Source organism: Diachasma alloeum, unplaced genomic scaffold (assembly GCF_001412515.2).
Source record: "Diachasma alloeum isolate Michigan unplaced genomic scaffold, Dall2.0 Dall_scaffold_00197, whole genome shotgun sequence".
NCBI lineage: Eukaryota > Metazoa > Arthropoda > Insecta > Hymenoptera > Braconidae > Diachasma > Diachasma alloeum.
The window spans coordinates 1686897-1708235 of NW_021680362.1; the positions used below are offsets into that span (position 1 = coordinate 1686897).

A 21339-nucleotide genomic window follows, 5' to 3' on the forward strand; every position below is an offset into this window, starting at 1 on the left:
GAAACACACAAACTTCACGCATGCGTGGAGTGTATGGAGTGTACGGGAGTGATTCACGCAATGGTGCGAATAGTCACGGCCATTATATAAACAAGTGTTCAATGGGTAATTTTTATTTTTATTCAGAATTTCATCCATTTGACATTTTTTAAATGTTCATCGATCGCTTCATTGCGTTTAAAATAGACAATTGAATATTGAATTTATTAACAGATATTTTGCAGAAAAAAAGCCAATAGATTTTTATTTTTTTATATGAATTATAGTCTTGAAGTTTTTTTCGTTTTACATTACAAAATTCATTCTTTACTTGCTCTATTATTCCATTATGCATTGAGTAAATTATTTTATGAACTAGTATTCAATGAAAATTTTCTATTTTCGTTCATATTTTTTTTGCAATTTTTGTACGTTTTTCGTTCTCCAAAATTTTTTAATTATTCAATTGTTTAAAGTACATGAACTTTGTACTGTATTTAATTAGATTATATTTTATTTAATGAAATGAAAATCAAATGAAAAATAATTTTAAATAATTTTTAGATAATTCTATTTTTACTTTATTTTTATTTTATAAAAAAAAAACAATTAAATCATGGAATCCATCTGCATATATGAATTAGAGATCCAGAGATTGAAACAAAGTCATAAACCGTTTTATTCAACATTTTAATATACATATCTACTTTCCCAAGAATACAAAGCACAGAAATTGACAAAACAGAAGACAAATATTCACGAGTATATAAATTTTCACACCGTCAATAGTAACAATAACCATTATTTCCATAATAAAAATATTAATTGTATCAATTTTTCTAACAATTCCAGAGATGAACAAAAATATTTTCCTTGGATCAATTTTTCTAGCAATTCAAGAGATAAATGTTATGTTAATCGTAGAACTGGGTTGAAGAAATGTCGCACCGGTTCTATTTTCAATTCCCCGAGATAATGGCGACCTTGATATGAAAATGCCACTGCAATCTCGTTGATTGTTCGAAGATTGGGAGTGTAATAGCTGAAAAAACGTTGAGTTTCTTTTTATCAAGACCGATAATTTCTCCAGGGAATTCACTATATTTTACCACTGAAGTGTTCCCTCAATTGCTTTCGCTCAATTGCCAACTGATTTCATTGTTCAATTACCTTTTTCTCCACCTTGTGTCCAATTGAAACGTCTCATTCGCCTGAAGAAAGTTTGACGTATTGTTACTGTTATTTATCAATACGAGTGTCGGCGCTCTCGTTCTATTTTCGTTATTATTGAGTACCTCCTCACTTTCTCTGTATATTAAAGTTGCTTTTACGTCTTCTGAGAACTCGAGATGTGTCAGAAAGAGCCTGAATGGAAATGAGGTAAAAAAAAATCAAAAATCGAATAACTTTGATTTTTCTTCTGTGTTGTCAAGTACCTGTGATAATTCTGGGGATGGATTGTTGTCACCTGGAGACAGCCACCTCCGCCGTAAGAAAAATCGTTGCAGAAGTCAGTACGATTGACGGAGACGCTCAAATTCTTCGGGAGAAATGTTATTTTTCGACCCTGAACTTTTATAACTTCGAAGGGGGTTTCGAATGTGCATTCTGGTGCTTGTTGTTTACTCGAAGTACTCTTGGGAGGAGGTTCTGGAATGTTTTTGTACGTGAATTTCAGGTGCAATGATGGCACTGAGATTTGCAGTTTTTGTAAGTTGAGGTTGAAGAATGATCCACTCTCATTAGACTGTGGAGAAGAAAACATCATAAAGCAGATCTCATGGTTTTTGTACAATTATTATTCGTCTGAGAAAATCTTTCCAACCATTACAACTAGTTATCCAATTTGAAGAGAATGAAATGGAATTGAAAAAATTAATCACGTGAAATTCATTTAAAGTATCATATTATTTCATAATTTAATAATTAAACATTTATGTTTTACTGAATTAATTGTAGACGAAAATGATTTGTACTTTCTCTGACATTTCTTTCCATTTGAGTTAAATTTATTACATCTAAATGCCAACATTCATTGCTTCATATCAAAATGAATTTTTCTCATTGTGTTTTTTACATTCGTCCGAGTATTATGAAACTTCATAATTTCTTCAATATGCAGTCTTATAAGTTTAAATTTTGCATTCTGTCAGTTTAAAAATTTAACTTCACTTCTCCCCTGTTCCTAACAGTTATTGCGCATGTAAAGTGTAAATATTTGGCTGTAGGCCCTCGGGCCTATGGATGACCAGCTGCGAGTTTTTACATGAATTTGCAAGGAATTTCGTTGAGAATAAATAACACAATAAGTATTCTACGTACCTCACCAGATTGATACAAACTCCTCCCATACCCTCGGCAAAACGAAGTCTCAAAGCTTTCATTATAATAAATGGGCACGTGGATGTACAAAAGAGGAGTCAATTGCGCCCAAAAAATATTTTCAATCTTCTCGAATGTCGAAGGACCGAAATTCTCGTGGGTCCAGCCCGGGGCGAATATGGCAACTGATAAATTGAATTTTCTTATTCGTTCCAAAGCCTAAAAATAATTAACTACATCAGAAGAAACGCATTAAAAACCATTAGATCATCTCAGATATGTTTTTAGCAGAGTTTTCGACGAATATCTCCGAATCTAAGGGATATACCGGAATTTTTGTAATGACCTCTTTCGTAGCTCTCAACTCACTCTACAAAAAAGGTCGTAACAAAAATTTTGCTATCTGCCTTAGATTCCGAGATATTCACTGAAAACTGACAAATAGTCCAAATCGACTTGAACCGTTTTCCCATTTAGTTACTGATCTGCGCTTTTCGATATCGGAGGTATGATTAGTAAGCGAAAAGAGGAGATCATAAAATATAAATAACTGCCAGTAATGCATTCATAGAGAGATCATTCTCATGTGCAAACCATTTGCTTCACAATTTTTCTCAATCATTCATTCAACATTCAACATTTGAAAGGCAATTAATCCCATCGAATTGGTCAACTAACGTGGAGGGAGTTGAATCCACCGCCTCCAGGACATCCTCTCCCCCAGACATCCAAGCCCACGTAAATATCTCTCAACCTCCCATTCCTAGCAGCTATTTCTCGAGTGCTTCCCAAACTCTCGTCACTCCAATTGTAATTCAAGAAGATGCCATCGCAACAATCAAAGAAAAGTCTGGAAGACCAAAAGACATAATCATCTGCGTCAATTATTCAATCAATACATTCCGAGTAAGATAAGAATAGACAAGAATTGAAATAATAAAACGAAAAATAGAGATTTAATTTCAATAGAACTCGAAGAGAACTTCTTGAAGGAAACATCTTCTTGAGGAATATCTTCGAATCTAAGGGAGATAACGAAATTTTCGTAATAAGCTTTTTTGTAGAGCGAATTGAGGGCTACAAAAAAGGTCATGACAAAAATTCTGCTATCGCTCTTAGATTCTGAGATATTCATTGAAAACCGACCAATACTGAAAATCAACTTGAACCGTTTGTCCTCTTAAAGAAGAAAAAAATTGATTTTCGAATAAAAGAAAATCTTACTGATTCTTCTCATTAAGTTGATTCTGCCAATTGAGACTTCCATCATGAATGATGCTGTCATACCAGATGACCTCGGAATACTCAACATCCTTACGCAACCCATTAGTCAGATATCTGACGAAGAACTGCAATCTCTCGATATCCTCTGGCTTGATTTTGTTCTCGACATTCAAAAGCCACCCCTCGAATCCATAGAACTTGGCCAGAGTGATGAGGGCATCGGCGAACTTTCTAGTCTTCTCCAAGGATGACAGAAGCTCGCTCCAAATTTCCTCCCCATCCTTATGCTCGGTTATGACAGTTCCCAGGACTTTGACGCCATGCTTATGCGCTGCATTTATCCACCCGAATGGGGGAATTGTCACCATGTGATGACTGAAGTAGATGAAGATGTCGATTATGCTCCAGTGGTAGAAGGTGTAGCAGGTGGGGTCTGAGGAGCCATTGATAAATCTACAAATGAGAGGTCAAAAGAATATTTTTTGTGAACGATCTGCTTGGGAAGTTCAATATTCAGTGAGAATTTTTTATTTAGTTTATTATTTTTTATTTAAACAACGCACAAAAAAAATTAATAGAAACAGCAAGCGATTCTATTAAAATGTTCAATAAAAAATGTTCTTTGGAAAAATTCGATAAAATTCAATTTTTCTGAATAGAAGAAGTTGTACAGAAAAATTTAATTTTATCGAATTTTTCGATACAACTTAATCTATTCTGATATTTTCTATAGAATTTCCTTGGCTCGAATTTCGAGTCGTTTTTTAAATTCCACTATGGCAAAGCGGTGATACTAGTGATTAAAGAAATATTTTAAAAATTCAAAAAACATTAAAGTTTACCTGTCCTCCAAATATCCTCCCTTCATATCATGACAGACAATGGTCCTAGGCTGTTCATCACGATTCAATCTCGTTAAAATTCCCGAAGCCTTCTCAATTTCACTCCCAGGATAAACATACCCCGCGGATTGTCTGAGTGGTTCTATCCTCGGCCAGGGCTTCAATTTATCCAAATTCCTGTACAAATCATCCAAAGTGCTGAAGGGCTTCACCACTCCAGAACTCTCCTCCATTGTATCTTCCTAACAAGCTGACAGTGGCCTGTCATCAAGAAGTGTGAAGCACAACTGAGATGTAATGAGTGATGTATGACGGTTTTATACCCATTGAGATAAATGAGCCGATGGAATTTTAATCATGGACAGTATCAAACGGAACTACGCGTTTGTCATAGTTTGCATTATCAAATGCCACAGTTTGGAGGGATGCTCGTCCATGCTGATAACATGGGTTTCCCTTTTTTATTGAGGTTAGGGACAGTGACAGTCATAACAATGATAACAATTGCATTGTAGTCGACAACATTGATACCGTGCGGCTGGGGAGTCAGGTGAATTCGGAGAATTTTCAAGGTATGACCTTGGAAATAAAGACGTTTTCGCAGGCACACGTCTGACGATATTTCAATTGATGAATTCTGGGTGACTTTAGTGCAATTTTATGAGGAATAGAATTTTTAATAGAAATATTTAGTACAGAAATATCAGTTGAGCTTGAGTTTCCGAGAGAAAACTTGTCCTGTTCAGGGGTGAAAGAAATTAGTGGAAAAATCTAGCTTTCTGTATGGAATTGTATTGAATTTCTATTGGAATTCTGCAAAAAAAAATTCATTTTTTTTTGCGACAATTTTCTATTGATAACTGTGCAATTTTACTGTGCGCTTTTCGCTAGGTATTTTATGATAGAAAAGTCTGTAGAAATCTAGATTTTTTTCTATAGGAACTCCAGTGCATGAATGTTCAAGGCTTTTTGTCTCGAATTTTATTCAGAAAAATCAATAAAAATACAGCCGAAGAAAAAGAACACCAATTTCCAAACATTTTAAAATTGACAAATTCTAGGCGATTTTATTGCAATTTTATGAGAAATAGAATTTTTAATACAAATATTTAGTACAGAAATATCAGTTGAGCTTGATTTTCCGAGAAAACTTGCCCTGTTCAGGGATGAAAGAAATTAGTGGAAAGATACAGCTTTCTGTGAGGAATTGTACTGAATTTCTATTGAAATTGCACAAAAATTTTATGTAATTCTGCTATAGGTATATTTGAAAAATGAATTTAGTTTTTTTGCGACAATTTTCTATTGATAACTGTGCAATTTTACTGTGCGTTTGTCACTAGATATTTTTTGATAGAAAAAAGTCTATAGAAAACTGGATTTTTCTATAGGAACTTCAGCGTATGAATTTTCAAGGTTTTTTTTCTAGATTTTTTTCAGAATAATAAATGAAAATACAGCCGAAAAAAATTGTCAATTTTCAAAAATTGAAAAATTCTAGGCGATTTTATTGAAAATTTTATGAGAAATAGAATTTTCAACAGAAATATTTAGGACAGAATCATCAGTAGATCCTGATTTTCCGAGAAAACTTATTTTGTTCAGGGATGAAAGACATTAGTAGAAAAATCTATCTTTCTCTAAGAAATTGTATTGAATTTCTGTTGGAATTCCACAAAAATTCTGTGGAATTCTATTATAGAATTCTATTTGAAAAATTAATTTGTTTTTTTGCGACAATTTTCTGTTGAGAACTTTGCAAATTTACTGTGCGTTTTTCAATAGATATTTTCTCACAGAAAAAATAAGAAGAACATTATCGATTCTATAGAATGGACTTCTATAGAAGTCGATTGGATTTTTTCTATAACAACTCCAGTGTATGAATTTTCAATTTTTTTTTCCTTGAATTTTATTCAGAAAACCGAATGAATATACAGCAGAAAAAAAAAAACTAATTTTCAAAAATGTCTTTGCAAACATCAATAGAAGTATTTTAAATTCCATAGAATCGTCTTATATTTTTTAATTAAATTTTTTCATCCCGTGTTGTGACTTCCGTATTTTAGTTTTACTCATGTAAAGAAATATGAGAATAAAAAAGTTTTTGAGCTTGAAAGATTACGCCCGGATGAATAATACATAACTTTGAAACAATACTGGATAATATGAATAATTTCATCATAATACGCCACTAATTCCTTTATTCACAATAATTATTATTATATCACATTTTATAACCAACAGTTACAATATGATTATGCTTGGTATATCACTTTTGCATGCAACAATATATTTTTCCGAAAATCGAAATTGAAATATTCAAGTTTCATTTTAATTGCACCTACTGGTGTGGGATATTCAATTCCCTATGAGATAGAAAATGGAGAGGTTCTCATGCTGGAAAGCGAATGTTTCCACTCAATCTCTAAATTCTGATATTTATAGTGTTGCTATATGCATATTTACGAGCTTGATTTATTCATGATTACATTTCAATATATGTGGTCATCTGTAAATACTTGTTTATTCCATTAGTAATGGTTGTGCATGTATCCAAATGCGCGCGTCGCGTCAGTCGCACGGAAAAATTGCATTAAAAAAAACTTAGCGAATTCGATAGAAAATTCTGTTGAACTTCTATTGAAAATTCCATTAGCTTTTGGCCGATTCTGTTAAAAAATTTTACCACAGCTTTACTGCGAGTTTCTAATGTAAAATTTCCAATAGAAAGTATTTTATAGAAAAAAATCGGTAGAAATTCATCTTTCTATACAACTTTTTCTATTGACCCGTTTTCTATAGGCATTCCTCGATATGAATTTTCCAAGTTTTGTTCACTTCGTTTTTCTTCTCTTTTTCACTAAAACAATCAAACGAAACAACTTGAGGCGTAAATTTGAGCCGATGAATTTCTATAGAAAATATCTCTGTAAAATAATTTGTATAGAAAAATCGGATTCTATTGATTTTTTTATACAATATTTTTCATTGAACATTTCTGTTGAAAAATGCACAGATAAGCTCCGGATTTTTTTTCATAGAATCTGCCAAAAACTAATAGAAAATTCAATAGAAAACCAATAGAATTTTCTAGCGAATTCACTCAATTTTTTTATGAATGCTTTTTGTACGTGCAGCCCACGGAATTCTACAGAAATCCTATCATTGTCCGATTTTTCTGTTGAAAATTTCAACGGGAAAAATGAATGGATTTTTAATTTTCGTTATAAATTATTTCATTCTCTATAAAACTGGATCTATAAATTGAATTCTCAGGCAAAAATGGACGAAAACATTTTCAAAACTCGGGGAAAACTCAACGAAATAAATTTAACACAAGTTTTTGTTTCTCAATAGCGGAGGGTGGGGTAAAATGGACACTTTTGACTTTTTTTGAAATATTCATGATGTGTTGAATTGTTCATGAAATGGAATAATTTTATTTTTCAATAGAAAGAACAATGATTCCTCTTTGTGATGAGCGTACACTGAACTCAATTGATAAATCTGTTTCTGAGTCATGAATATTTTAAAAAAGGTCAAAAGTGTCCTTCTTTTTCCCCATCCTCCCCTACAATATTTTTTTATTGAATTTCAGACGAATGTTTCTGTACTGAATTTTCAATCTGCGGAATCGGCAATAGGAATCGTTGAAAACCAATAAAATTCAGGCAGAATTCCTTAGAATTTTATTCGACGCATATTACGATCGCGACGATATGTTGACAATTCGTTGAATCATTGTCCTCTCTCTCTCTATAAATTACGATATATCATTATTCCCTGGTCGAGTCGAATTGAGAAACAGACGTTGAATTTCTTCTTCGTCACGTCCGGACCTCGAGGAAATTTTTGATTGTAATATTTACACGTATTTTTGTTCCACTTGTTAACTCTCAAAAAGAGTCTCCTTTATTCCCACTGAAATATCGATAATTCCTGTTTTTCTTTGATATTTTACTACGGTTTAGAGCTGAATTGAAAACAATTTGGAAGAACGAAATTCCCTTTTACACGTAGATTGAATGCTTTCTGTTTTCGTTCATATTCCATTGATCATCCTTGCTCCATTCTCGTTCGCTTTTTCAATGCGTCCGATGGACCGAAACCCTTTGCAAGTACAGCACGTGCGTGATTTACTCCTCCAACAATAGATGCTGAATATTATTTTCCAAAAATTGTTACTTCGAAAAAATAATCTCAACTCTAACAGACAGACGTATGAAAAAATCGAATTGCACCTACTATTTCTTTGAGAAATCCTATTGGAACACTAAGAATTTAATTGGAGTTATATTAGTATTCTACTAAAAAATTTATTCGATATTTGCACTGATTATTTGGAGAATTAAGCAACTGAACCGAGCGATTTTTTAATAGATATTTAGGAAGAAAACGTCAAAAGATTTCTTTTTTTTCTATCTGAATCATTCTCGTTAAATTTTTTCCGTAGAAATTGTTGAGTATAACATTTCCAAATTTTTGCCACTAGATTTTTTTTTTCGTTTCTCATTGCAAAATTAATTAGAAACCTCATGCCCAAGTTATTGAGTGATTTAACCGAGCGATTTTTAATAGATATTTGGGAGAAAAAAAAGTCGATAGATTTTTCTGTGCGAATTTTTCTCTTCAGATTTCTTCAGTAGAATTTGTTCAGCATGAATTTTCCAAATTTTTTCCACAAAATTTTTTTCGTTTCTCATTTCAAAATCAATTAAAAAACCTGATGCTTAAGAATTTTTATAACAGAAATCCTAAAAGAATAAATTATTAAGCAACTTAACAAGGTGATTTTTTAATAGATGTTTGGTAGAAAAAAAGTCAACAGATTTTTTTTTCTATCTGAATTATTCACTTCAAATTTTTTCCATAGAAATTCTTGAGTATAAAATTTCCAAATTTTTTCCACTATATTTTTTTGTTTCTCATTGCAAAATCAATTAACAACCTCATGCTCAAGAATTCTTATTTAAAAAATCCTAAAAGAATAAGTTATGTAAAAGAATCAACGTCCACTGAATTTTTCATAAAAAAATTTCGATTGAAAAATGCACAGCACAGTTGCGTTTTTTTCAACAGAAATCCTTGCAAAAAACAAATCGAATTGTCAAGTAGAATTATCATATATCTTCAATAGAATTTCCATGGAATTTCATGAGAGGTGACGAGGGAAAATGGACAAATGGCTTTTTTTCTAATCTCAATCACTCACTGGATTTTCGATGAAATGAAATATTTTTATTTTTTTTCAATGAAAAGTACATTTCTTCCCGTTCGTGACGACCCTATGCTGACCTCAATTAACAAATTTACTCCCAGTTTATGAGCACTGAGGAAAAAGTCGAGTGTCCATTTTGCCCCGCCCTCCCTAATTAAATTTTTTCATACGTGCAAAATTGAAAGGAAAAATCCTATCCGTTTTTACACCAAATGAATGAGCGATTCGCATCTCCTCAAACTAAATTCCCCGAATTTAGAGTACGCAGATTCGAAATCTACTCTCACCTCTAAATGTATAAAGGACTGACCCTCTCCGAAAACCGAACGCGGGATAAAAATTCGGATGAAAAATCAATGTACGTCTAATCGAGACTCAGTCGACTCCCTCGACCCCTGTCTGTCTAATGAAAATAAAAGAACTAAGGCACGTGTTTTCTGTCGGATATACGATGGTTCTCCGTTATTTGTTTTTTGGTTCTATTCTTTCGAATTGGTCGATCCATTAGAAATTCTCATCAATTCCCCGCTCACGGGATATACCGAAGAGCTCGATTTGATTCTCGGGGGTATCGTGATCGAGATTAGGTGAAACTACTGATATGTCTAGTGGTCTCAAGGCAATGCAATCACGCGGCGAACATTCGACACGACCTTCCCTACCGCAGCTGCACTCCACACAATTTCCGGTTGAATGGGGAAGAACTTCGCCTACTTGGTATTCTTTTCCTGAAATTGAATACAAGTAAATGTGTAAATAAATGGAGAATGCAATTTATTTATTCTTTGAATTGAACGAACTTTCATTGAGATTTTATTCACATCAAATGGATAATTTTTTAATATAAACAAATGTTCAAATAAAAATTTCATAGAAAAACCTGGTCAATTGTCTAGAAAATTCTACTGAATTTCCATTGAACTCTCCATTAATGTTTGAATGATTCTACTGAAGAATTTCGCAGCCCATGTGCCCGTTTTTTAGAATGTTGTTAGAATGTTTAATAGAAATGTTGAATGGAAAATATTTTATAAAAAAAGACAATAGAATTCCTCGCCTCAAATTGTCCAAATTTACTTTGTTTAATTTTTTTTTATGGAAAAAAAGAAAAGTGAAAAGTGAAAAAAACGTGGAACATTTATGACGAGGAATTCAATATAAATTGAACAGAATTTCTTTGATTAAAACATTTCACCACTTGTATGAAAGCATTAATAAAAAAAAATTGTTGAAATGAATAAAAAATTTCGATTGAAATTCAGTTTATAATTTTATAAAAATCAATAGATATTTATTTTTCCACAAGAATTCTTCAGCCTGAATTTTTCAAATTTTATTTCTAGGATTTTGTAATGAGATTTAACAAAAACATAGAGCGGAGAAAACTAAAAAATTTCTACGGAAGAAATTTCAAGAGAATCATTAATATCAAAATATCGAAATCCAATGACTTTTTATATTTTCAATTACTAAAGTTGCAATAGTTGCAAAAGTTGCTTATGTAAATTCATGTTCATTCATTTCAATCATGTTCGTCCTCTAATTCAGAAATAGAAACATCTTTTACCCATGATGAAACAACTGACATGCCGTGAGAATGTATCATTTCCATCCACTCCCTTGATGATTGAATTTGCGTTCCCCTTGACCTCAACACGATCGACAAACACCGGCTGACTCAACTCAATTTCACCGGGTACAATCGTCGATCCATCTGACGAAATCATCCGCGCTTTGTAGTTTTCCCACCAGCAATAAACATCACCAGCCACACACAGACAGTGGCAGTTTGGGTCTCTTGATGATACCTGTGCAAATGGTGCGGATGAAGTATCGGGAGCGTATTTCAGATCGAATCTGACGTTTAACTCGTACGGAGAAAGTTTATTGAGAGCTATAAAAGTTTCTATTCAAGTTTATATTAGATTTTGGCTTATTCGGATGAAAAATTCCGCAGCTTATCAGCGATTTTTTTTAATAGAAATATTCAATGCGATTTTTCAATGGAACTTATTCTATTGAGATATTTCCCAGAGAAATTCCTCGACTCAATTTTTTTCAGTGCTTTAGTTTGATTTTTTTAATGACAAGAGAAGAAAAATGAGTGAAAAAAAATTGGAAAGCTCGTGTGGAGGGATTTCTATAGATATTGCCTCATTAGAAAACGAAAAAACTCGCGAGTTCCCTAGAAAATTCTATTGGGTGTCTATTGTAACTTTTTATTACATTTACATTTTGGCTGAAGCGATTGAGAAATTCCGCAACTTATCTGCGATTTTTTTTTAAATAGAAATATTCAATGAAAAATATTCTACAGAAAAAATCAGTGGAATTCGATTTTTCTGTAAAATTTATTCTATTGAGATATTTTCTATAGAAATTCCTCGGCTCAATTTTTTTCAGTTCTTCAATTTGATTTTTTTAATGACAAGAGAAAAAAAATTGAGTGGAAAAAATCGGAAAGTTCATGTCGAGGAATTCCTATAGATAATGCCTCATTAGGAAACGAACAACCTCGCGAATTGCCTGAAAAATTCCACAACTTATCTGCGATTTTTAAAAAATAGAAATCTTCAATGAAAAATATTCTATAGAAAAATAGAATAAAAAATTTCTATAGTTGGATTTTCTTTTTTTATAAAAAAGGCCGAAAAATAGATTCAAAAAAATTAAGGAAATTCATGTCGAGGAATTCCTGTAGAAAATGTTCTAATACAAAAAGTCCTATAGAAAAATGAAATTCTATTTATTTTTTTAACGAAATCGTTTCAATTACGCTCTTTCTATTTAAAAAAACGCACCGTCGAGCTGCGAAATTCTTCAATAGAATCAGTCACAAGCTAATAGAACTTCTAATAAAAATTCAATAGAAATTCAACTCAATTTCCCTTCCCTGTTCCTTTCGTGCGTCAACTCGCAAAAAAATCAGAACCAGAATTACGAAATCCACATTTTCAAAATGACATGAATAAAAACGCAAAAAAAATCTCGTTGAGCTCTCCATTAAAAAGGCAAAAAAAACCCTTTATTTAATGCAAATAATCACTTTTCCTCGGTGCAGGATTTTCCACCAGCTCATTCATTATTAACTCCTCGCAGGCTCTCAAAACAAACCCTAAAAAGGGAAATAATTAATTACCGTTTGTCCGTGAGAGTACGTAGTCCCATTGACAGCGCATTTTTTAACAACAATCACCTCCTTTGCGGGTCCTGCATGAAAACTCACAAATTAAAAGCCACATCCCTCAATTAATCTCCCCCATATCAATTAATTACACTAAAACGCGTGGAATTGGAGCACCCCTCCCCCACAAAATGCAAATAACCACCCCCAGAATATATTCAATTCAAACTTAATTAATCTCATCTCCATAACATCTCCTCCCCTCCCCCCTGCGCCCCCTCCTAAAAACCTCATTACTCACCGGCATCCGCAGAATTGAAGTACAGCCCGAAAACTTGTGTCAAGAGCAACAAGCATTGCATATTGAAGAGGCCGTGAACTCCTATTTTCCTTCTTTATTACCGTCACCCCCGATGCCGGTGGCTGTGAGAGGTCCACTTGAGCGTGGAGTGGCCCTTGACCCCGTATGCGCTCCCCCGCAACTCAAAATTATTTCTCTGATTACTCGCAATTTCCAACAAATTCCGAAAAAAAAACTAAAATACCTCAATTAATTACGAGTAAACATGAGTAGTTTTCGATCCTTAAAACTCAAAAATTTCCTCGATTTTGTATCATTTATTTTGTTTTCTGATTTTATTTTCTCAAAACATTAATTCTTTGTTTAATTAACGAAAATTAGCGAAAACTAGAATTTTTTCAATTCGAAGCCGCTGATATTACGCGAGATAGGCGAACCGTTCGTGCTTGTCTGCGTCAGGTCAAAGCACTGAAGCTCCGAAATAAAGAAGGGACGAAATATTTCCTCTAAACCGGCGCACGCACCCCCAACAATCACTCCCCAGACCTGCGCAATCGCCGAATTTCAGCCCTCAGACTGTTTTCCGATAACAAATTCCAAGTTCGAGTGAATGTCGGGAAAAAAATGTGATGTGTATTTTTCTGTAAGATTTCGTGGTCGTAGATTTTTCAAGCTTTTTTCTCTTGGATTTATTATGAGGAATGAATAAAAATAAAAGGGAAAAAAATTGGAGAGTTTATGCCGAGAAATTTTCTACAGAGAAATCAAGATCTGTTGACTTTTTCTGCAAAATCTTTATTAAGAATTGGCGCAGAAAATCGATGGAATTTTTCAAGAGAATTTTTAGGGAATTTCAGTAGCATTTGTATGAGTTACAATAAAAATTGAATGGAATTTGTTAGAAAAGGGCTGGATTTTTTAATTAATTGTGTTGACACATTTTTATTTTTCGGTAAAAAACTTATTCTATTAGAATTCTTGGCGATGAATTTTCCCATTTTTTAAAATTTGATTTTAGTATGGAAAAACGAATGAAAAAAAGGAGAAAAAACTTGTAAAATTTCTGCCCAGGGATCTCTGTTGAAAAATCAAGATGAATTGACTTTTTATAAAAAATATCCATAAAAAATGACACGTTGAAGTTGCGGAATCTTGAATAGAAGTTTAGTAGAACTTTTCGAATTATGATAGAAAATAGAATTTTAATAGAAAGTGAATAGAATTTATCGAAAAAAAAAAACACTAGGTTTGTCCATTATTTTTGGATGAACGCAATCGGCCAAACGCTTACTGAGACATGCAACATTTTGTATAAATATTTTTTTGTGAAATATCTTACAAACTATTCCCCAAATTAGATTTTTTCTTTTTTACAATACTCGTCTCGATGGTTTCTATCTAGATCAATCAAAATATCTATACCCTTTCATACAAAATTTTCGAGATATTACCGTTTTTTCTGATAGCTGCCTGAAAAGTTCACTTTTCGAAACGGTTTCGTGTGCGTTATGTTTGTCTATTAAATTTTTTCATGCGTGTTGTCACGCAACCCGTGTAGCTCACGCATGGAAAAATTCAGTAGAAACTACTGGATCATTCTGTACAAAATTTTTCTATTGAAACATGTTCTATAGGAATTCCTCGACATGAATTTTCTATTTTTCCACTCGCTTTTTTTTTTATTCTCTTCAAAAAATGTAAATTAAACAACGGGGATTTCAGTCTAGGAATTTTTACAGAAAACATTTCCATAAAATAAGCTCTATATATCATCAAATATTTCTATTGGATTTCTATTAAACTTCTATTAAAAATTCCACAAGTTTTGGCCGATCTATCGAAGAATTTCACACCTTTAATGCGCGTTTTTATAGAAAATGTCGAGTAGAAACTACTCTGTTGAAAAAATCAGGAAAATTTCATCTTTCTATACAAATTTTTCTGTTGAAACTTTTTCTATAGGAATTCCTGGACATGAATTTTCTGTTTTTTCCAGTATATTTTTTTTTTTTTTTCAAAATAATTGAATTAAAAAAATAGGGGCTATGAGCCAAGGAATTTCTATAGAAAAGCGAATTCTACAGACTCTATAGTTTTTCTATGGAATATTTTCCATTCAACATTCCTATTAAAAAAAAGACAAAAACAAATGGATAAACAGCGGAATTTATCAACTAAATCAACCAAAAATAAACAACTAACTAAGTTCAATAGAAATCGATTAGAATTCTCAAGCGAATTCGCCAAGATCTGTGCGAAATTTTTTCGTACGTGCTGTGAGCCCCAAACAGTCCCCGAACAAAAAAAATAAAATTAATGGAATTGTCCTCACGGAAGTTTTTCAGCCGTGCACCCTCAAGTTCATGCGAAAAGTGGAATGAATGTTCCTATAATATGAAAACGGGGAAACGTCTTAAGGCCATTTGAAATTGAATAGTGGGGATGTGTGTCCGAGGCCGCCATGTTTCAACTCGTGCTTCCTGTCTAGCCACTCGGTTTAACCGGCCATTCTGTCTCAATCCGCCAAGTGTTGAGCCATCTAATTGTCGGCAGAATCCGCGTAAATCATATCAACAGTTGAATAATTACCGTAAATCAGGGAATAGATAAACGTGTGCGCGAGGGATTAAACGCGATGCTCGGACAGCGGTTGTGACTTACGCACATGAGATGACGTTCGAGTCTCATTTAATCTAATTAATTTTTCATTTAGAACAGTACTGCGGTATTAATTTCAGTTATTTCCCCCCCCCCCCCTCAGTTCAGTGAATTTATTTTTCATTGTTTCATCCCCCTGAGTGGTACTTTGAAAGAGTTTCGGGCGTTTTAACCTAGAATTTATTCAAGTTTGATCTCATCTGTTGACAATGGCGAACCTCAGACAAACACCGCTGACCTGCAGTGGCCACACTAGACCCGTTGTTCATCTTGCATTCTCGGATGTCACGGATTCTGGGTATTATCTCATATCAGCGTGCAAAGGTAAGTGAGATAATTGTTGGATTAATTTATTTTTGCGAGTGACGCTGGAGTAACTTGATTGCCTTGGCCCAGTTCCTTGTCCCCAAGGCTCTCGGTGTGTCCGCCAATTGGAGGTCACTGCTCGTCCAGCATTGTTATTCCCTACTGTAGGGCGAACCTTCGTTCGCATCAGGGCCGGTGACTTCCCTGTGGTGGGTACTCAGTGGTTCATGGACGGAAGAATTTCAGGGAAAAATCCTACGGGTTCGGTTGAATATTCTCGTGGATTTCTATTGGTTTTGGCCATTGTTTTTTTAGTATGTTCAATGGAAAATATTCTATACACAAAATTGATAGGATTGGATTTTTCTGCACAAATTGTTCTATTGAGGCCTTTTCTAGAGAAAGTCTTCGGCTCAATTTTTGTTTTTTATTTTATCGATAAAAAGGGGAGAGAAATAGAATAGAAAAACTTGGAAAATTCATGTTGAGAAATCTCTATAGAAACTGTCTCAATAGAAAGCTGGAATTCTCTGAAACAATTCTGTTGAATTCTGTTGAATTGGACCTCTATAAAAAGTCTATTGGACTTTTATGAAAAATTTGTTGAATATTAGAAGTTCTCAATACCCATTTTTTTATATAAAACATCTAGGAGATATTGATCAAGTTGCGAGTGAAGTTTTTAAATTTTCTCTCTTGGATTTAATGATGAGAAAAAAATGTACTGCCCATGATTTCCACAGAAAAATCTAAATCTGTTGACTTTTTTTTCTATTGAATATTTATTAAAAAATGTCATAGTAAAATTACCTAAACTCCACCAGAATTAGCGCCAAAACCCGATACAATTATTGAATAGAATTTTACCACGACTCCGAAGAACTCCAGTAAATAAGTCGCCGGCTCTGATCTCCATTAATTTTTTGAGAAGATTTTTTCGCCGAAGACGTTGGATTTATTTACGACAGATGGTAAGCCAATGCTGCGCCAAGGCGACACTGGCGACTGGATTGGCACATTTGAAGGACACAAAGGGGCTGTTTGGGGTGTTGCCTTGAATCGAGAGGCCACCAGGGCTGCCTCTGGGGCCGCCGACTTCAATGCCAAGGTCTGGGATGCCATCAAGGGAGAGGAGATTCACTCTTTTCAGCATAATCATATTGTCAAGTCTGTGAGCTTCAGCACGGATTCTAATCACCTCTGCACTGGGTCCAATGAAAAATTGTTGAGGATTTTTGATCTCAATAAGCCCGATGCTGCACCACAGGTACTGCAGGGAATCAATGCATTTTTCTGGTTTTCAAATAATAGTTAGGAATAATTAGGAATCGCTGATGTTCGAAAATGACCTTTCTTCAATCCTCAATATCTTCTGATCAGACGGTACGATTACAATGAGTCATGTCTCATTTCGAAGTCTGCAAAAATATCTTCAAAATGAATAAAAATCGTTGAATTTCACTCTGCCCATCTTGAGTTATTACAGTATTAAAACGATTAGTTTTATCCATTTCTTATAATGGAAGTTTATTAAATTTTTCTTTTATTCAAGTTATTAGCAAATTTCGTTCGTTTGGTTATGGATATCATATCGTTAATAACACTAGAGAATAATAGTTATTCCCACACAATAGATATTAATTTTTCGCTTCGGTTATTCAATAATTGCAGATAAGAACTGAATACAACGGATAGGTTCCAGGTTCGATTCCTGGCCGGGTAGAATGGTGAGATCTAACCATTTTTAAAGTCTTGATCAATCGCCATATAGTCTCATCAGACTCGAAGCGATATAAAATAAGCATAAAAAAAAAAAAAAAAAATAAGAACTGAATCCTTAAATGAAATAATAATGATGATTTGATAGCAATCTTGTAACTTAGTGGCAAAATATTCCTTGATCTACTTCTCTCTGTAAGAGATTTGTTATGTTATGCATTTAATTTAGTTTATTTTATACATGATTGGCCTCTTCAGTGACATATTTTGTTGTTTTTCGCAATCAGAGCAATTATTCACATTTGGACTTTCAAATTCGAATAAAAAATATCTTTTTGGTAATTTTCAACTAGCGATTTTATTGGCCCAAGCAAGACTTGTCTGGGAACTTGTTCGTTTTTTTCTCAGTCTAGAATAGCAATGAGAATAATTAAATAAATAAATAAATAAATAATGCTTGAACTAAATTTCAATTAAAGTAAACTCTTCGTTTCGATCCAGAAATTTTCAGGGCACACGAGCTTCATAAAGCACGTCACATTCTTCGATAATGATAAATTACTCGTCAGCTGTGCTGATGACAAATCCCTGCGTGTTTGGGACAGAAACAGTGGTCAAGAGATACGCAGACTTGATTTTCCAGCAATACCTAGCTCTATGGAAGTCTCTAAGGACGGAACCATCGTCACAACGACGCATGCTAATATCGTCACGTTTTGGAACAGTCAAGAGTGAGTTATCGAAATTCTAATTCATTCTTGATTCATTAAATATTTCTCCCTCATATTTCCTCTTGTTTTTTACAGCCTGACGAAAATTCGAGAGTTCACAATTCCAACTCAGGTTAATAGCGTCAGTCTCCATCCAGATCGAACGATGTTTGTTTGTGGTGGAGAGGATTTGAAGATGTATAAATTTGATTATGCATCTGGTGCTGAAATTGGTAAGAAGATGAAAATGCATGAAATATTTATATTTTAGTGAAAATTCTATTAGTTTTTGTCCAATTGTATTTCAGAATTTGGGGCTTTGCTGCTTGTTTTTTATAGAAAGTGTCCAATAGAAAATATTTTATTAAAAAATCCTTAGAATTTTATTTGTCTATACAACTTCAGACATTTTTTGCAGAAATTTCTAGACGTGAATTTTCTAAGTTTTTTCATCTTTATTCTTCTCTTTATTCAAAAAAAATCAAACAAAATTAGAAAACTTGAGCCGAGAAATTCCTAACGAAAATATCTCAATAGAATCAGTTGCTTAGAAAAAGTCCAATAATTTTTGAGGGAATTTTCTAGATTTTATAATGAAAATAAATGGCAAAATAATCCCACAATGGCAAAATAATCCACATTGACTAGAATATAAAAGACAAACGTATGGACAAAAAAATAATAACGTTGGTCCATTTAATTGAATTCTAGAATCGTTCAAAGGACACTTTGGCCCAGTCCATTGTGTGAGATTTTCTCCAGACGGTGAACTGTACGCAAGTGGCTCCGAGGATGGCACACTTCGACTCTGGCAAACAACAGTAGGTAAAACTTACGGTCTCTGGCGTTGCACCGAGCAGACTCCAACAATCCAAGAAAATCCGTCGGCCATCAACAACAAACAAGAAGTACCCGCCAGTTAAATACAACTCCACTCACCCCCAAATCTTCGAACAATGAAATTCTCTGTAAATATTGGATCTCAACGTATCCGTGCAATTCTCATCGATCAAGTACTCTCCCAATGCTTCTGATCTTTAAGTAAATTTCCATTCGATCTTGAGTGCATTCGCATTGGAATGCACGGTAAGTCCATGTATTTATTACGAAATTAAATAATGTAATACTAGATTGAATAGATGTTTTTAATGCAGCTCAACCCAATTGAAATTCTTTTAATCGACAAAACAATATGAATGACTTTTCCTGTGAGTAAGGATGAATTATTTTGTTTTTTTACGTTCAATAAAAATTTAATTTGATTTTAAATCAAATAATTTTTTAAACCATTGCAAAAAATTTTGATGGGACAACTGCATAATCGACGGTATACAAAAGATGCATTTTTAAATTTCCACAATTACAAGATAGTTTCATGAATTTTAGTGAATAAAAGGGAATGAGGGGATGGACTCAATAGCCCTTGCGATAAAAAACTCCAATTCTTTTCAAAAAACTACATTAGAGTAGTCCCTGAGAATATGTGGGCGTCCACATGAAAAGGGCCCACTGACGGTATTGGAGTTATGTATGTTCCGATAATCTTGATCAGATTTCTCACATTTTGAGCCCAAAATCAACCCGATAGAATGAAAACTGACGTCAGTATAGACGATCAAAAAAACAATTTAACATTGGTTTAAATGGGAGATGTGGAGAGAAAAACGTGAATATCTCGGAAACTAGATGCGACAAAGTGGGCCCTTTTCACGTGGACGTACACATATTTGTAATTCAGTTTGAAGTGTTCGCCATTCATTTTTTACACATTCAATGAAAATTCAATCTGATTTTCAACCCAGGATTTGGAAAGAAGAAAAAAAGCAACACTTTTTTAAACAATAAAACGTGGTTTTTAATAGAGCAAATGCATAATCTACGATATACAAAGCTTTCATTTTAATATTCTAACAATTACAAGACAATCCCATGAATTTTAATGATTAAAAAGGAATGAGGGGGGTGTACTTAATATCTCTTGCGATAAAAAACAACAATTCTTTTTAAAAAACTACATCAGAGTAGTCCCTGGCAACATTTGTAATTCAGTCTGAAGTGTTCGCCATTCATTTTTTACACATTCAATGAAAACCAAATCTGATTTTCAACCCAGGAATTAGGAAGAAGAACAAACGCAAAATTTTTTTCAACAATAAAACGTGTTTTTTAATAGAGCAAATGCATAATCTATGATATACAAAGCCTTCATTTTAATATTCCAACAATTACAAGACAATCCCATAAATATTAATGAATAAAAAAGAATGAGGGGGGGTGGCCTCAATCTCTTGCAATAAAAAACAACAATTCTTTGTAAAAAACTACATCGGAGTAGTTCCTGGCAACATTTGTAATTCAGTCTGAAGTGTTCGCCATTCATTTTTTACACATTCAATGAAAACCAAATCTGATTTTCAACCCAGGAATTAGGAAGAAGAACAAACGCAAAATTTTTTTCAACAATAAAACGTGTTTTTTAATAGAGCAAATGCATAATCTATGATATACAAAGCCTTCATTTTAATATTCCAACAATTACAAGACAATCCCATAAATATTAATGAATAAAAAAGAATGAGGGGGGGTGGCCTCAATCTCTTGCAATAAAAAACAACAATTCTTTGTAAAAAACTACATCGGAGTAGTTCCTGGCAACATTTGTAATTCAGTCTGAAGTGTTCGCCATTCATTTTTTACACATTCAATGAAAATCAAATCTGATTTTCAACCCAGGAATTAGGAAGAAAAAAAAACGCAAAATTTTTTTAAACAATAAAACGTGATATTTAATGGAACAAATACATAATCAACGGTATACAAAACATTCTTTTTAATATTTTACACTAAATAGAAAATTAATAAAATTGAACATTACAAGACCATCCCATGAATTTGAATGAGGGAAAAGGGAATGGGGGGGGGGTGGACTCANG

The 21339-nt window shown here is 33.4% G+C and overlaps 3 protein-coding genes across 8 annotated transcripts; 1 reads left to right on the forward strand and 2 right to left on the reverse strand.

Annotated features, from left to right (window-relative positions):
• Positions 1 to 634: 634 nt before the first annotated feature.
• On the reverse strand, positions 635 to 4862 carry LOC107048799 (cytosolic endo-beta-N-acetylglucosaminidase). 2 transcript variants are annotated; one of them, XM_015272206.2, is made up of 7 exons: positions 4368 to 4862; positions 3526 to 3978; positions 2980 to 3151; positions 2307 to 2520; positions 1416 to 1629; positions 1150 to 1344; positions 635 to 1021 (listed from the first exon to the last, which is right to left on the reverse strand). In XM_015272206.2, exons 1-7 carry the CDS (start codon positions 4598 to 4600, stop codon positions 889 to 891), a joined length of 1614 nt encoding a protein of 537 aa, XP_015127692.1. In that variant the 5' UTR covers positions 4601 to 4862; the 3' UTR covers positions 635 to 888. The 2 variants fall into 2 exon arrangements, with proteins under 2 accessions (XP_015127692.1, XP_015127690.1); XM_015272204.2 differs by having other exon boundaries at positions 1416 to 1726; positions 2302 to 2520; positions 4368 to 4861.
• On the forward strand, positions 4853 to 19565 carry LOC107048800 (serine-threonine kinase receptor-associated protein). 4 transcript variants are annotated; one of them, XM_015272210.2, is made up of 6 exons: positions 4853 to 4939; positions 15895 to 15995; positions 16946 to 17244; positions 18198 to 18427; positions 18503 to 18639; positions 19118 to 19565. In XM_015272210.2, exons 3-6 carry the CDS (start codon positions 16957 to 16959, stop codon positions 19327 to 19329), a joined length of 867 nt encoding a protein of 288 aa, XP_015127696.1. In that variant the 5' UTR covers positions 4853 to 4939; positions 15895 to 15995; positions 16946 to 16956; the 3' UTR covers positions 19330 to 19565. The 4 variants fall into 4 exon arrangements, with proteins under 4 accessions (XP_015127696.1, XP_015127695.1, XP_015127694.1 ...); XM_015272209.2 differs by having other exon boundaries at positions 4889 to 4939; positions 15861 to 15995; XM_015272208.2 differs by lacking the exon at positions 4853 to 4939 and adding an exon at positions 11388 to 11459 and having other exon boundaries at positions 15861 to 15995.
• LOC107048801 lies at positions 9430 to 13464 on the reverse strand. 2 transcript variants are annotated; one of them, XM_015272212.1, is made up of 5 exons: positions 13258 to 13464; positions 13014 to 13209; positions 12728 to 12798; positions 11156 to 11396; positions 9430 to 10316 (listed from the first exon to the last, which is right to left on the reverse strand). In XM_015272212.1, exons 2-5 carry the CDS (start codon positions 13072 to 13074, stop codon positions 10093 to 10095), a joined length of 597 nt encoding a protein of 198 aa, XP_015127698.1. In that variant the 5' UTR covers positions 13075 to 13209; positions 13258 to 13464; the 3' UTR covers positions 9430 to 10092. The 2 variants fall into 2 exon arrangements, with proteins under 2 accessions (XP_015127698.1, XP_015127697.1); XM_015272211.1 differs by having other exon boundaries at positions 13014 to 13464.
• Positions 19566 to 21339: the final 1774 nt, after the last annotated feature.